This window comes from Prionailurus viverrinus, chromosome A3 (genome assembly GCF_022837055.1).
Source record: "Prionailurus viverrinus isolate Anna chromosome A3, UM_Priviv_1.0, whole genome shotgun sequence".
NCBI lineage: Eukaryota > Metazoa > Chordata > Mammalia > Carnivora > Felidae > Prionailurus > Prionailurus viverrinus.
In genome coordinates, this window is record NC_062563.1 from 91,310,358 (window position 1) to 91,326,676 (window position 16,319).

General features: G+C 40.7%; 1 protein-coding gene and 1 non-coding gene across 5 annotated transcripts in view; both read right to left on the reverse strand.

Annotated features, from left to right (window-relative positions):
- M1AP (meiosis 1 associated protein) overlaps positions 1–11,874 on the reverse strand; it is a 71,805-nt gene extending 59,931 nt beyond the window's left edge. For 2 of the 4 annotated variants that reach the window (XM_047854392.1, XM_047854391.1), the window contains exons 1-2: positions 11,853–11,874; positions 5,712–6,003 (exon numbers count right to left, since the gene is read on the reverse strand). In XM_047854392.1, the coding sequence (XP_047710348.1) occupies positions 5,712–5,951 (240 nt within the window). In that variant the 5' untranslated portion in view covers positions 5,952–6,003; positions 11,853–11,874. Of the gene's footprint in view, positions 1–5,711; positions 6,004–11,852 lie in introns of those variants that run through there. The other 2 variants (XM_047854394.1, XM_047854393.1) reach the window with 1 other exon arrangement.
- A 3,342-nt stretch (positions 11,875–15,216) lies between these two features.
- Positions 15,217–15,319, reverse strand: LOC125163112 (U6 spliceosomal RNA). The gene has a single exon (XR_007151282.1). It is a non-coding gene; the product is annotated as a U6 spliceosomal RNA (small nuclear RNA).
- Between the last annotated feature and the right edge of the window lie 1,000 nt (positions 15,320–16,319).

The following is a 16,319-nucleotide window of genomic DNA, read 5'->3' on the forward strand; positions in this document are numbered from 1 at the left end:
CGAAATCAAGAGTCAAATGCTTAACCGACTGAGCAACCCAGGTACCCCTGGAGATTTTACTGTTAAGTTTTTGCTATTAATTAATTAATTCATGAGAAAGACAGAGAGAGAGAGAGAGAGAGAGAGAGAGAGAGAGCGCATGAGTGAGGGAGAGGGGCAGAGGAACAGAGAGAGAGAATCTTACAGCTTCCATGCTCAGCACAGAGCTTGAGGTGGAGCTGGGTCCCATGACAATGGGGTCATGACCTGAGCATCAATCAGTCAGACACTCAACCCACTGAACCACCCAGGCACTCCATGTTTCTGTCTAGTTTGATTTTGTCCTGGGCAGTGAACAAACTGTGTATGACTTCAATTCTTTCAAATTTGTTGAAGTTTCTTTTATGGCCAAGGATATGGTCTATTTTGATCAAGTGTTCTGTGGGTGCTTGAAAAGAATGTGTATTCTGGTATTGTTGAGTGGAGTAGTCTATAAATGTTGATTGGAACCTATTGGTTAATATTTTTCTACATCTTCATTGATTTTCTTCCTAGTTGTTCCACCAATTGTCAAGAGAAGGACATTCAAAGTCTCCAACTATCATTGTGGATTTGTCTATTTCTTATTTCAGTTCTATCAGTTTTTGTTTCATGTATTTTATAGCTCAATTGCTTACTGTGTACACACGTGATATTGCTATGTCTTCTTCTTGGTTTGACTCTTTTATCATCATTTAATATTCCTTTCTATACCTGATATTCTTTGGTAAAGTCTACTTTATTTGATATATTAATACAGCCATTTATGCTTTGCTGATTAATGTATCAGTGTATATCTTTTTTCATCCTTATACTTTCCACCTACTTAAAAAAATTTTTTTTTTCATGTTTGCTGTTGAGACAAAGAGAAAGAGAAAGAGAGAGAGAGCAGAGAGAGAGGGAGACATAGAATCTGAAGCAGGCTCCAGGCTCTGAGATGTCAGCACAGAGCCTGACGTGGGGCTTGAACCCATGGACTGCGATATCATGACATGAGCTTAAGTCAGGTGCTCCACCGACTGAGCCACCCAGGTTCCACAACTTTCCACCTACTTTTATTATAATTGATGTGACTTTGTTATAAATAGGATATATAGTTGGGTAATTTTTCCCCCACTCTGCAAATCTATTTCTTTTAATTGATATATTTAGACTATTTTCATTTAATGTAATTATTGGTATGTTTTAGCCTGCCAATTTTTTGATTTCTTTGTTTCCTCAGTTTTTGTTTCTCTGTTTTATCTATCTTACTGTGGGTTACTTAAATTTTTTAAACATTTTTTTATATTCCCATTTTGATTTACCTTTAGTGCTTGAGTGTTTTTGCATAGATTTTTAAGTGGTTTCTCTGAAGTACTACATTATATATATTCTTTATGTAGAAAGTCTCTTTACTTTCCCATTTATAATGCAATTGTTTTAAGTATTTTCTCTATATACATTAATACCATATCAGACAATATTGTAAGTTTTTCTTTTTTTTTTTTTAATTTTTTTTTTTTTTTTAAAAATTTTTTTTTTTCAACGTTTATTTATTTTTGGGACAGGGAGAGACAGAGCATGAACGGGGGAGGGGCAGAGAGAGAGGGAGACACAGAATCGGAAACAGGCTCCAGGCTCTGAGCCATCAGCCCAGAGCCTGACGCGGGGCTTGAACTCATGGACCGTGAGATCGTGACCTGGCTGAAGTCGGACGCTTAACCGACTGCGCCACCCAGGCGCCCCTTTTTTTTTCTTTTCAACGTTTTTTTTAATTTATTTTTGGGACAGAGAGAGACAGAGCACGAACGGGGGAGGGGCAGAGAGAGAGGGAGACACAGAATCGGAAACAGGCTCCAGGCTCTGAGCCATCAGCCCAGAGCCTGACGCGGGGCTCGAACTCACGGACCGTGAGATCGTGACCTGGCTGAAGTCGGACGCTTAACCGACTGCGCCACCCAGGCGCCCCTGTAAGTTTTTCTTTAACTGTCAAATATAATTTAGAAATCTCAATAGAAAGTCTATTGTATTTATCTGTATTTTATTCTTTCTGTTGTTCTTTCTTCCTTCTGGATATTCCAAGACTCTTTCTTTTATATTTTCTGTTTCAAGGACTTCCTTTGGGCATTCTGTTAAAATAGATCTGCTGATGACAAATTGTCTTAGCTTTCTTTCATCTGAGAATATCTATATTTCTGTTTCATTCCTTAAGGATATTTTCACTGGATACAAAGTTCTGGGTTAACAGTTCTTTTTCTTTTAGCATTTGAAAAATGTGACACTTCCTCTGGCCTCCTTGGTTTCTGATGAAAAAAGCTACTGTTCCTTATTTTTTTCCTTATAAGTAACATGTCAGTGCTCTTTGAAGAGTTTGCCTTTAGTTTTTATGAATTTAAATTATGATGTATCTTAGAACAAATTTATTTGCATTTATCCTGTTCGGGGCTCACCAGCCTCTTGAATCTTTAGGTTTATAACTTTTGCCAAATTTGGGAAAATTTCGGTGATTATTTCTTTGAATATTTTTTTTCAGCTCCATCCTTCCCCTTTCCTCTTGAACTCTGATGGCACAAAGGTTAGATCTTTTGTTACAGTCTCACAAGTCCCTGAGGCTTTGTTCATTTTTAAAGTTCATTTTTCTGTTACTCAGATTGGGTAATTTCTATTTATCTTCATGTTTGTTGATTCTTTTCTCTGTCCTCTCCATTCTGTTGTTGAGACCATCCACTGAAGATTTTTGTTTTTTAAATTTCAGTTACTGTATTTTTCAGTTCTAAAATGTGTATTTGGTGGTTCTTCTTTTTTTAAAAGTTTATTTATTTTGGGGGGGGGGAGAGGAGCAGAGAGAAAGGGACAGAGAGGGGCCTGGAGAGGTCCTAAGCAGGCTCTGCATTGTCAGCATGGAGCCTGATGCAGGGCTCAAACTCACAAACTGTGAGATCATGATCTGAGCCAAAGTTAAGAGTTGGATGCTTAACGAGCTGAGCCTCTGAGGTGCCCCTATTTGGTTCTTTATACTTCTTTTTCTTTGGTGAGACTTTCTATTTTTCCATCTGTCCGAGTATGTTCATAACTGCTTGCTGAAGCATTTTTACGATGGCTGCTTCAAAGTCTTTTTCAGCTAATTCCAACATCTATGTCATCTCAGTGTGGTGTCTGTTGTATCCTCATTCAAGTTGAGATTTTCCTGGTTCTTGATATAATAAGTGACTTTTTATTGTATTCTGGACATTTTGGGTATTAGAGGACTCTAGATCTTATTTAAACTTTTGCTTTAGCAGCACCCCCACCCCCCACCCTAATACTGTGCTAATGAGGAGAGTGAGGTTTCCACATAATTATTGCCAGGTGGCTTCTGATTACAACCCAGAAGGGAGGGTGCCTTGTTACTTCTGGGTGAGAGTGGAAGTTCTGGCTTTCTACATGGCTCCCATTGACACCCTGGAATGGGGAAGCTAAATTACCATCAAATGGGCATATAAGTCCTTGCTTTTCACTAGGTCTTCAGTGACATCACGCTGCCTTGGAAGCTAAAAGGTACCTCATGTAGAGGCCGCTTTGGGGCAACAGGCTTGAGCAATGGAATGTAGATTAAGGCAAAGGGCCCACAGTGACCCCAACCCTCTGGCTGATTATAGACCAGCCCATCAGGCAACCCACCTCGAAATGTCCATAAGCTCTAACTGACCAATAGGCTACTGAGAACCAGGCACAGTTACCAAAAAGGGGAAAATTCCATAATCCCCATACCTCCTTACCTTCCCATTTAAAAATGTTTATTCATTTTTGAAAGAGAGAGAGACAGAGCACAAGCAGGGGTGGGGCAGAGAGGGGGACACAGAATCTGAAGCAGGCTCCAGGCTCTGAGCCGTCATCACAGAGCCCAACAGGGGCTCAAACTCACGAGCTGCAAGATCATGACCTGAGCCAAAGTTGGATGCTCAACCGACTGAGCCACCCAGGTGCTCCCTTACCTTCCCATTTTAAATACAGTCACCACCCACTGCCTATTGCAGTCTCCCCTTTACTATCCTGCTTGCTGCTCCCTTGTGGTGTATTCAATAAACTTCTATCTCCTTTGTTCTGCCTCTGCTGAATCCTTTCACCAGATAGTCACTCCACATTTGGGGGCCCCCTTCTGATTGAGAGAGACACCACACCTCACTTCTGCTCCCACATGGCCTTCAGTCTACCTCCTCAGACACCACCTCAGTAGGGAGGGGAGAGATGTCCTATTTATGTTGGGTAGGAGGGTGGGAGTCCAGGCTCTAATGTGGTTTCCATAGACCCTAGGGGGAGGAAGTCTTATTCCCTCTAGGTAGGGATAAAACTCATAATTTTCCATTAGGCGTTCTCTGACTTTCCCAGCAGCAAGGCTACCTCAGGAAAGGGATGCACCAGAACCGCTGAAGTCTTTTACATCCCAGTGATTTATATTGGGGAGAAGGTGAAGATGTGCATTTCTTTGAGGAGGAGGAGGAGAGACAGTTGTCTGTGTATGAGAAAGCTTCATAAAAGCACTGCCCCTGGCCCAGCATTTGCCTTCTTAAATCTCAGGGGATTTTTCACCGGAGTCCTATGGGGAACTGTAGAGAAAATATTTTCATGTTTCTTCACAGTTAGGCTTTCTGAGCAAAGAAAGCTGGAACCCTGGTTAAAGAACAAGTCTTGGAAATTAAAGGGTGATTTACTAGCCAGAGACCTCTGAAGACATTTAGACCTGTTTCCCTGTGTTTACATTTCAAAGGGGGATAAAAGGGGTGAGTTGCTTACATTCCAAAGGACTGTAAATGCCAAGGTTTCTCTCCCTCTCTGGAGTAGAGGAGGGCAAGATGTGGCTTATTTACACTCTCAGATTAATAATTTTGGAGTTCCTCTTCTGTAGTATAAACTGTGGTTTCTCTCTCAATTGGATAGAGTCCCCCAAATGTGGGGTGGCAGTGGAGTGGAAGCCAGTGGTGCAGGAGGTGAAGGGATTCAATAGGAGCAGAAGTTTACTGCAAGGGAACAGCAGGCAAGACAGCAAAGGAGAGACTGCAATGAGGCAGTGGGTGGGGGCTGTATTTAAAAGGGGATGGTAAGGAGGTATGAGGATATATGGAATTTTCCCTGTTTGGTAACTGTGCCTGGTTCTTTTTTTTTTTTTTTTAATTAATTTATTTATTTTTGAGAGAAAGAGAGAGAGCACAAGTGGGGAAGGGGCAAAAAGAGAGGGAGACACAGACTATGAAGCAGGTTCCAGGCTCTGAGCTGTCAGCACAGAGCCCGACACGGTGCTCAAACCTGAGAACCTCATGACCTGAGCTGCAGTTGGATGCTTAACAGACTGAACCACCCAGGCACCCCATTAAAAAAATGTTTTAAAATTTATTTTTATTTTTTTCTGGTTCTAAGTAGTCCATTGATCAGTTAAGACTTATGGATATTTTGAGGTGGGTTGCCTGATGGGCCTGTACACTGTATTCAGCCAGGTGGTTGTTGTGGGCTCTTCTGCCTTGATCAAATTTCCACTGCTCAAACCTATTGTCTAAAAGCGGCCTCTACATAAACCCCTCATGTGCAGGATGACATCTGGCTCTCCCTGTGTTGCCTGTGGGGTACTGGGTGTAAGGAATGGGCACAGTTACTGCTTTAAGTCATAATAACTGTGATCTCTATTCCAGAAACCTCATAGTTGTTTTCAGGATAAAATGATCAAATATAGATATACTCACCACAAAGGGAAGGATACATTCATGCTGATTTTGTACCATGTATAAGCTGAAGAGGGACATGCGGCTGGGGCCCATCAAGCTGCAGGCTAGACAGAAAAAGTTCTGCAGAGCCTCACAGAGGTTGGAGCAGATGTGAGCCCAGGACGGTAGAGCAATATGCACAATGAGAAGCCTTGGAGGTTGCTGGTAAATCTGCGTGGGAGTGGAGGGCCCTTTACCAGTACTTCGCCCATGATACATGCCAACCAGACCAGAGGTGGAACTGCAGTCACTACCTGGATGTTCTCTGTACCTATAGGGAAGGAAAGAGAAATCACTGCCTTTCATAAAACTGAATTATATGCTTGGTTGAAATGATGAACACAGTCCTAGAGGACTAAATCCAGAAAGGAGTCAGACTGGGGATTAAGTCAAGTTTCTCTAGGCTATCCCATCTTAACTCCCAAGGGATCTAGATGTTTACCTATAACATAAGGCTGAGACTGCTTACAGATGCTGAGTGGAACTAAACAAAAAGTGACACAAAAGCCAAATTTCAGTCTTAAAGTAAGCTACCTGCCCTCATAAACTTTATTTATGTATCGGCATTTATTGTTCTTTTTTTTTTATTTTTTTATTTAAAAAAAAAAATTTTTTTTTTTCAACGTTTATTTATTTTTGGGACAGAGAGAGACAGAGCATGAATGGGGGAGGGGCAGAGAGAGAGGGAGACACAGAATCGGAAACAGGCTCCAGGCTCCGAGCCATCAGCCCAGAGCCCGACGCGGGGCTCGAACTCACGGACCGCGAGATCGTGACCTGGCTGAAGTCGGACGCTTAACCGACTGCACCACCCGGGCGCCCCTATTGTTCTATCTTTTACAATTTGTTTCTATGACTGCCTCTCCCAATACATTGTGAGATTCCCAAGGGGGAAGAACCGGACTTGCCAACTTGATCTATCAGTGTTTAGCACAGTGTTTATTTGGTATGTAGGAATTTTCTTTCTTTCTTTCTTTCTTTCTTTCTTTCTTTCTTTCTTTCTTTCTTTCTTTCTTTCTCTCTTTCTCTCTCTCTCTCTCTTTCTTTCTTTCTTTCTTTCTTATTTATTTTTGAAAGAGAGAGAGAGAGAGTGCGAGAGAGCAAGCACAAGTTGCGGAGGGGCAGAAAGAAAGGCAGACACAGAATCTGAAGTAGGCTCCAGGCTCTAAGCTGTCAGCAGAGAGCCTGACGCGGGGCTCGAACTCAAAGCTGTGAGATCATGACATAAGCTGAAGTCAGACACTTAACCAACTGAGCCACCCAGGCATGCCCAAATATCATTCATAATGATGATATTGAAAGCTTTCTATCTGACTAGGAGACTGCTAACACCACTTCAACACTGTAGTGAAGGCAGCAATAAGGCAAGATAAATAAATATGACACATTGCAGTGGAAGAAATAAAACTGTTATTATTTGTAAATGACAGGATTGTGTATACGGAAAATCTAAAAGAATTTATAATTTTATAGTTTCTCCCAAAAGGTCTCATCTTTTGTTAAATTTTATTCTTAGAGATCTTATTTTTTTAATGTTAACTTATATGACATCTTTTTAAATTTAATTGTTAGTTTATTGCTAATATATAGAAATAAAGTTGATGTTTGTACATTGATTTTGTATTTAACAACCCAGCTGCACTCTCTAATTACAATAATATATTTGTAAATCCTTTTGGATTTTTTGTCCACAATCATATAATCTGTGAATAATGACAGGCACTGGGATACATGAACAAAGTCAGATCATATCAGCAAAAGGCTGTTCGTGACAGTCTTATTCATAATTGGTGCAAACTGCAAACAACACAAATATCAATCCACATTAGAATGGATAAATTCTTGTATCATCACACATGTAGCATGAAAATGAATGAAATAGTTACACACAACAGGGATGATTCCAAGAAACAAAATATAAGCAGCAAGACACAAAGAATACATATAGTACAAATCTGTCTACATAGATTTTATTTTATTTTGAGAGAGAGGCATGAGAGCACATGAAAGCAGGGGAAGGGCAGAAGGAGAGGGAGAGAGAATCTTTTTTTTTTTCTTCATCAGGAAGATTTTATTTCATTTTTTATTTAAAAATTAAAAAAAATGTTTATTTACTTTTAAGAGAGAAAGAGAGACAGAGTACAAGTGGGGAAGGGGCATAGAGAGAAGGAGACACAGAATCAGAAGCAGGCTCCATGTTCTGAGCTGTCAGCACAGAGCCTGATGTAGGGCTTGAACTCACAAACTGAGAGATCATGACCTGAGCTGAAGTCAGAAGCTTACCTAACTGAGCCACTATTTTTAAATGTTTAAACAGGTGCCCCTATTTTTAAATGTTTAATTTAAATTAAATTTAATTTTATTAAATAAATAAATAAATTTTATTAAAATAAATAAATTTTATTAAATAAATAAATAAATAAAAATAAATTAAATTTATTTTTAAATGTTTAATTTAAATTAAACATTTTTAAATGTTTAATTTTTTTTTCATTCACCACTGAATTCTCCCCCTGCCCTTTTTTTTTTTTTAATATAAATTTTAGTTAGTCAATATACAGCGCAATATTGGTTTCAGGAGTAAAATTCAGCGATTCATCACTTACATACAACACCCAGTACTCATCACAAGTGCCCTCCTTAGTACCCATCACCATCTAGCCCATCTTTCACCCACCTCCCTCCATCAACCCATAGCTTGTTCTCTATCATTAAGAGTGTGAGACAGAATCTTAAGCAGGCTCCTTACCCAGCACAGAGCCCAGTAAGGGGCTAGATCTCACAACTGTGAGATCACAACTTGAGCTGATATCAAGAGTTAGACACTCAACCAACTGAGCCACCCAGGCACCCCTATTTCCTGAACTTTACTGTGGTTACATGGGTGCTCACATTATAATTATTAAGCTGTATTTTTCATGTTTTATGAAATGTTCTCTCTATATGTTGTATTTAATAATAAAAATATTTCAAAAAGAATATTAGGAAAATCATAAAAGAAAATATTTTTTAGATTAAAAAAATATGTTCCCATCTTGGGGAGCTAAAATAATTCCATATAATTGTCTGTTAGCTAAAGAATGCAGGGAATATAAAAACTTCTTTGATGTCCCCAGGTCCAAGAGAAATATCCTATTATTTATGATAATTTTCAGAAACATTTTGGAATTTATGATCTTTAAAAATGATCTAATAGTACATAGATAAATGTGTTCCCCAAAATCAATCTGTGAATTTATTCCTCTTCAATCTTTCCTTTTTGGTTAGTGGAACTCAGCGTTTGTTCAATAATTTTTTATTGAGTTCCAACTATGTGCCGAGGACAGCTGAACAAATAAGTGAATGAATATGCTAATCTCTTAAAAATAATCTTGAACTAGAAATCCAAATCAATGACTAATGTATTCATCAAGAAAGCAAATATTGTAATATATTTTAACTGTACTTTTAAATTAAGTGCATGAAACCAATGTAATGCTGAATTTGAAACTAACACACAGATTCATATAGACAGGCACCCAGACAGAGGCCTTATTTAATGCAGAATGAGCTTCCACTCCCTCTCTCCATCCTCCTTCACATTTGAAACTCTTGTCATTTTAGAGTATGGGCAGTTCTAAGTTTGTATGGTTCTAATATATACAAATATCTTGCTAGAGTTTAGTTCATTAACACCAGTCCCTCATTAACACAGCTCAAATTTCAGTTACTGTGGAATATTAACTGTGAGTACTTACATGAAATATAAATCACAGGTAGCTCTTCAGTCCACAAATCACTACATAAACAACAGATGCTCATCATGATCAGTGATCAATTATGTCACTTCTTTCAAGGTCTGTCAGTGACTAGTCACTGCATATCACTTATTTGGTTTAAGCGCAAACAACAAAGCGTGTAGTTGTTTTACCTCCTTGTCTGCTAGTGATAAACCCATGTAACATTCTACAAAAATGGATAACTGAAAGAGGGAATTGGCTAAAATTGGCCATTTCAAGATGAAAGTGTAGCCAAGAAATGATATGTGGTAATGCTAAAAAGTGAAAGTGGGATAGAACATAAATGGACTTCTAGAAGAAAAAGCTGACTGTAACAATGCTGACAATGCCACCATTTGATAGACTCTAGATAAGCAGCTAGAGGATCTTAGCGAAGGTGAACCTAACCTAACATAAATGGGGAAGTGGTTGGGACAAAAAGTGTGAAGACAGCCCAGAGAAAGTGCCACCAGCAAAAAACTGCATTTTAAAGGATCTCTTGGAGATCCTTGGAAAGCCCAAGGGATATAATGTTGAAAGTTGATCCAAGCATAGAAAGGAGTATGACAATTAGCTAAGGCATAAAGAAGATGTGTGCTGGATCATAAGTTGTACAATGAGGAGAAGACAAGCACAAGCACTGTTCAAACTATTCTTGATTAAGTTTTTTTTTTACAAAGAAATAGAAGACTCTGATATTCAAGGTTTCTAATGTTTTAAATTACAGTGTCTAAATAGATACTAGCTTTACTATTTTTCATTTCCCGCTTAGAGCTGATGGTAAAAGAGATTTTAACATTCTGACAATTTTGAGAGGTCCTGGAACAAATTTAATTTTTCCCCATTGATGATTAAGATTACTTTGAACAGTTTCAGCTTGCACGGTCATTTTTTTTTTTTAATTTTTTTTTCCAACGTTTATTTATTTTTGGGACAGAGAGAGACAGAGCATGAACGGGGGAGGGGCAGAGAGAGAGGGAGACACAGAATCGGAAACAGGCTCCAGGCTCTGAGCCATCAGCCCAGAGCCTGACGCGGGGCTCGAACTCCGGGACCGCGAGATCGTGACCTGCCTGAAGTCGGACGCTTAACCGACTGCGCCACCCAGGCGCCCCTTGCACGGTCATTCTTAAATCCCACACTTATGTGCAATTCCAAGACTGTCCTTTAAATGAGGTAAGAGGCAGCTCTCTTCCCTATATTCTCAAACATGATCAATGAATGCTCTGATGTATCTGGGCATAGTTGTAAGCAGGATCTGACAATTTTTGATCCTGTACTCCCCACTTTTGTCAAAACACCACCTGTTGGGGTCTCCCTGCAAACTGGTTTAACCTGGAACTCTACTCGGCCTTGAACCACCAAAAGCATCAAGTTACTCCCTTACTAAAAACCCATCAATGGTTTCCAATTACACTTGGAACAAAATCCCAAATCCTTATCCTGGCCCCGAAGTTCTGCATGTATCTCCTTCCCAACTCTCCATCCTCAGCCATGCCATCCCCTGTCCAACTTCCTCCCACCATTCTCTGTCCCTGAGGCACCTTTCAGGTCCACAAACACTTGGGCCTTTCATTCCTTCAGCTGCTGAAGTTCTTTACCATCACTACCCTCCTTAACCTGACTCATTCTTTAGGTCTCAGGCTTTAGGTCTTAATAGGTTAGGGCCTCTTTACGTGCCCTCCCTCACAAAAGCACCTATACCATGTCGGTAGAGCCCTTAGGACACTGTGTGTGATAAACTATTTAATGGTTCTTCCTCCCGCAGGGCCGCATTAAAAACGTCGTGGATCCTAAGCACTTTTGCCTTTGTGAGCCCCTACCTCATTAAAAAAAAATTTAATAAAATAATAATAATAATTAATAGATTTTCGTGGGCCCTAAAAATTTCACTTTTTTCTTTTGTTGTAAGAAAAAAAAAATCAAAACATTTTCTTTGAACCTGAGGGGTCGTTGTTTTCCTGACTTTCCAAAAAGTTAGAAAACCGTCGTAGCCCCCCGCCCCCAAAGCGTCGAGGGCCCTGGACACCGCGTCTACAGTGTCTGGCGGACTGGCCACCCATCCCCCAGGCCTGGGAGGGCCAGCCAAGGACACGCGGCGTCAAGGGTCTCAGACACGTGCGCGGAGGGACAAGAACCCGCGGTGGTTGAGGATCCGTGGGCGTCAGTGTTGCCCAGGCCTGGTTCGCCAACACCGCCCTGAGGGCGCCCGAGCTCGGCCCAAGCTCACCCTGTGAGGCGCTGCCGGCCGCTCTCTCTCGGGGCCATCCTCCAGCTGAGGCCCTCGGCCCTCCACCTGCCCTGAGGCGGGGAGAAAGTGCGGTATTCCCCCCTTGTTTTGGGAAGGCGAAGACCCCATTACCTGCGCCTCTAGGCTCTCGGAGTGCGCCTGCGCCGTCGAAAGCGCCCGCGTCCGGCAGGCTGCGGCTGCGCAGGACTGCTCACTGAGCGCACCGCCTCAGGGGCCGTCTCAGGGTCTACCTCAGGGCCACAGTCTCCGAGCCCCCGGGGCGCCAGGGAAATGGCCCTATTTTGGCCCTGAGGTAGAGTTTTGGATCTCTCTTTGAGAGTATCATGCTAAACTTGACACTTCTTCGGTAGTTAACCCCCACCCCCAATTAAACATTCCAGTAACACCTCCCCCCCCAGCAATGAGACATTCCAGGGGGCACCGCCATTGTGTCCTTAGCTTTAACCTTTCTCTTCCACATCATTCATTCACTTATTCAGTTGGTCACTCTTTTGTTCAATAAATATTTGTTGAGGGCACACTATGTGCCAGGCACTGTGCTAGGATTGGGGTACACTGGACACACAATGGTCCCCTGCCCTCATGGAAGTTAGAGTTTAGTTTACCTTCAAGAAGTCCTTTCAAGTCTTCAAACCTCTACATCCCAAGAGGGTCTGCCCGTCTCTACTCATGCTCATTCTCATTTGCTTGCTGATGATTCCTATAGTCCCTTTGCCAAAATCCAGTTGAGATAGGATCATTTGGCTGGTCTGGGTCTTCAACCCTGGTTGAAGGAATTCCTCTCTGAATTAGCCCACAGGAGAGGAGAAAATAATGCTAGTACCAAACCAGAAATGGACAAGCACTTTCTCCTGTTTCCCTGTTTATTGTCATCTCCTTCCACCCCTCACTCAGTTCATTGCCTGCTATGCAGGTTGGGGGAGGGGAAATCAGTTTACCAACGAGTGATTCAGGACGAGTTAGAACCAATAGGAAAAAACCACCCGCCTATGTTTTAGTCCTACAACACCAATTTTTGGTCCCCTCAACTGCTCCTCAGAGTAAAACCAGAAATACTTAATCCAGGCTCCCAGGTGTAATCTGATCAATAGACTTCCTGTGATTCAATATAAAGTGTAGCTTCTCAACATGTCTTCTTTCTCACATACTCCAAATTAGTCTTCCTGTCTTTAATTTCCAGATTATTCTATACATTGATGCTAGAATTATCCTAGTAAAAATATATTTGATGACATCATTCTTTGGCTTAAACATAGTTTTGTTTTTGTTTTTTGTTTTGCTTTGTTTCGGTTACAAAGGCTGTTATAACTGACTCCACTTACCTTATCAGGCTCAACTCAAACAATATCTTTAACTGATTGCAAATCACATCACCTATTGCTCCCAGCTACAGTAAATTTCTCTGTTTCTCTATAAATTGTTTTATCTATCTGGAGTAGCATTTATTAGATAATGTGCCAAAGACTGTGCTAGATGTGGGGGAATATGATGTGATTTCCCCAAGATTCTACTAAATTCTGAGGGTGACAACCTGCATGAAGAAAGCAACCTGCATGTTTTAAACTACAGGGAGGGCAACTGGCCAAAGGCATCAGATACTGTCTTAGAAATCCACTGTCATATTTGTGAAGACCACAGGCTGTTCCTAGCCAATGCCTGAGTGTGGTCGGGATACTAAGGAAGAGTTGATCCTGGGAGGCACAGGATGCTTCATTCCCTCTCTTCTTCACCTAGGGTTAGACTTGCATCACATCTGACTGCTCTTGAAGGCTTTCCCAGCCATTTCCCTTTTCCCTCACAGGTGTTTCCCTGGTAAAATCCTTGTACATTTAATCTCATCTTGGTGTCTGCTTCTCAGAGGACCTAGACTAACTCATGAATATTTGAACAAGTAATTTCAGACAATAAAATAAACACGAACAAAGATAAAAAGCATTTACCAAATATTTATTGGCTGCCTACTATATACCAGACACCGTGCTAGGATCTGAGAATACAATAATCTTTGCCCTCCTGGGGCTTAAGGCCTATGAGGGACAGACAAGTACTTAGGCAATGGGCAATGTGGTGTGATATGGGCTATGGCAAGGGAAGTACAAGGTTATGGGAACATATAGGAAAAGCACAGACTTGGAGAATTGGGAATGCTTCCTAGAGAATGGGATTATCATTCTGAGCTTAATCAATAGAGTGAATAGGAGTTAGCCAAATAAGGGACATGGAGAATATTCCATGTAGAGGGAATTCTTAAGAGGCTCAACCAGTCCAGAGCACAGCATGTGGAAGAGGTAGGCAAGAGGCCAGAATATAAAAGGTCCTGTGGACTATATTAAGGATTTTGGATTTCATCCCATAGCGAAGGTATGGTGAGGAGCTGGACTGATGTGTTTCAAGCAAAGGAGTGATCTGATTTGTGTACTGGAGAGAAAATTCTATCTTCCCTGAAGGGAATGGATTGGGGGCTGGAGTTGGGGTGGTGGTGCCTGGTGATGGAAGCAGGACAGGAGTAAGAAGTAGACCAGGCAAGAGATGATGGCAGCTTGAATAAGGGTGTTAAGATGCAAAGATGTGGAGGAGATATTTAGGAGTTAAAATGAATAGGTCTTCATGAGTAATTGGATTGATTAGGAGGAATCCAGAATGACAGAGCCTAGAACATAGTAGACATTCAGCGAATACTTATTGAAGAATGAGTGCAAATTTTCTGGCTTGGATAGCTGGAAAGATAGTGGTGCTATATACAGATATAAAAAAAAACATTGGCTCCACCGTCTTACCCAGTTACCCAGGCTGGTGTGGGAGTGAGGATGACAGTTCTGTTTTGGACATGTTGAAAGCAAGGTGCCTGTGGTACACTGAGTGGAGATGTTCAACAGCCAGTTAGATATATGTGTCAAAAACTGAAGAGAAAAATATGAGTTGGAGATGTAGATTTAAGGAATAGATATTGATTTAGTATGAGTCAGTCAGCTTAGAGCAGCGATTTTTCTCAAAGTGGGGATCTCAATCTATTAATAGGTAGTAAAATCAATTTAGTGGGCTGCAACCAGCATTTAAAAAAATGAAAGATAATAAAGTGCAATCCCATAGAAAATATCAGGGTTTAGCTCCTGAATTAAAGAAATATAGTGAAAGTATGACTTTGTGAAAGTTTACTTCACTACTACAAAAGTATTTAAGTATGACTAGGTTGCAGTGTAAAAAAGAACTTCGTATTGTGTGTTGCTGCCACAAAATGGAAAGAGTTCTTTGAAAACAAACAAAAGACAAAAAAATCAATATTTAAACCATATTCAGAGAAGGGCTAAGGTCTAGGTTAGATTGTTGGGGAGCAGCTAGGGAGAGACATATATCAGTGCCAAAGGAAGTAGCACAGAGGAGGGTCCTGTTGGGTTGAGGCTGGTGTATTAGAAAAAAAGTTTCAGAGAGAAGACTTGAAGTATCAATCTTCAGTGTCTATTTTCCCGTTTAGACTAAGCAATTTGAATCCAGGATCCATGTTTTGCATGTCACCCTTGTGCAGGGGCCATGCTAATCTCTGTATTGTTCCAATTTTAGTATATGTGCTGCCAAAGCACGCAGCAGGAATCTTTTTAATAATCTTTATCTATGTTACTTAATAAAATGCCTAGCACATCATAGGTCCTCAGTAACCACTGAATAAATAAAACAGAATTTGCACCTTAGAGAGGTTACCCTGATGATAACTTGGAAAGAGATTGGAGGCAGGTTTTTATGTTTTTGTTTTTTTTTAATGAAACTACTGCATAGTCTAGGTGAGCAATAATAAAGTCCTGAATTATGATAATAATTGAAAGAAAATGACAAATTTAAGTTATTTATGATTCATAAGTGTAAGTTATCAGGACAAGATGACTGCTTACACTTGGACATGGTAGACAACCTCCAGGATGGTCCACTGAAATTCTTGTATTCCATCCTTGTGTTATCCCTCCCCACAGTGCATGAGGATTGGCCTGTGTGACCGACAGAATATGGCAGAAGTTATATTTTTACTTCTGAGGCTAGATTATAGAAGACATTGTGGCTTTCACCTTGGTTTTTGGGATTACTAGCTCTAAAGAAGTAATACTATATTGTGAGGACATCCCAGCAACCCATGGAGAGGTCCATATGGAAAAGAATTGAGACTTACTACCAATAGCCAGCATCAACTTGCCAGGCATGAAATTAAGCCATCCCAGAAGTGGATCGTCCAGCCCTAGTCAAGCATTCAGATGACTGGTGGCTTCATCCAATATCATGACTATAAACTCATGAGAGACTGGGAGCTAGACAACCCAGCTAAACTACTCCTGAATTCCTGACACACAGAGATAATAAATATTTATTGTTGTTTTAAGCCACTAAATTTTGTTAATTTGTTACATCTGGTATGCAGCCTAGATAACTAAGCAATGGGGAATATAAGAGAAGAAAGCAAAGATTACCTACAAGGCTATAAATTGGAGGACTAAGTGCTTGATGAAGGAGCAGGGAGGGTGTGATGATGGAGACAGTTATTTTCAGGTCCTGTGCTTGTCTTGTATGTAGGATTTCCTAGTGGACATATCCAGA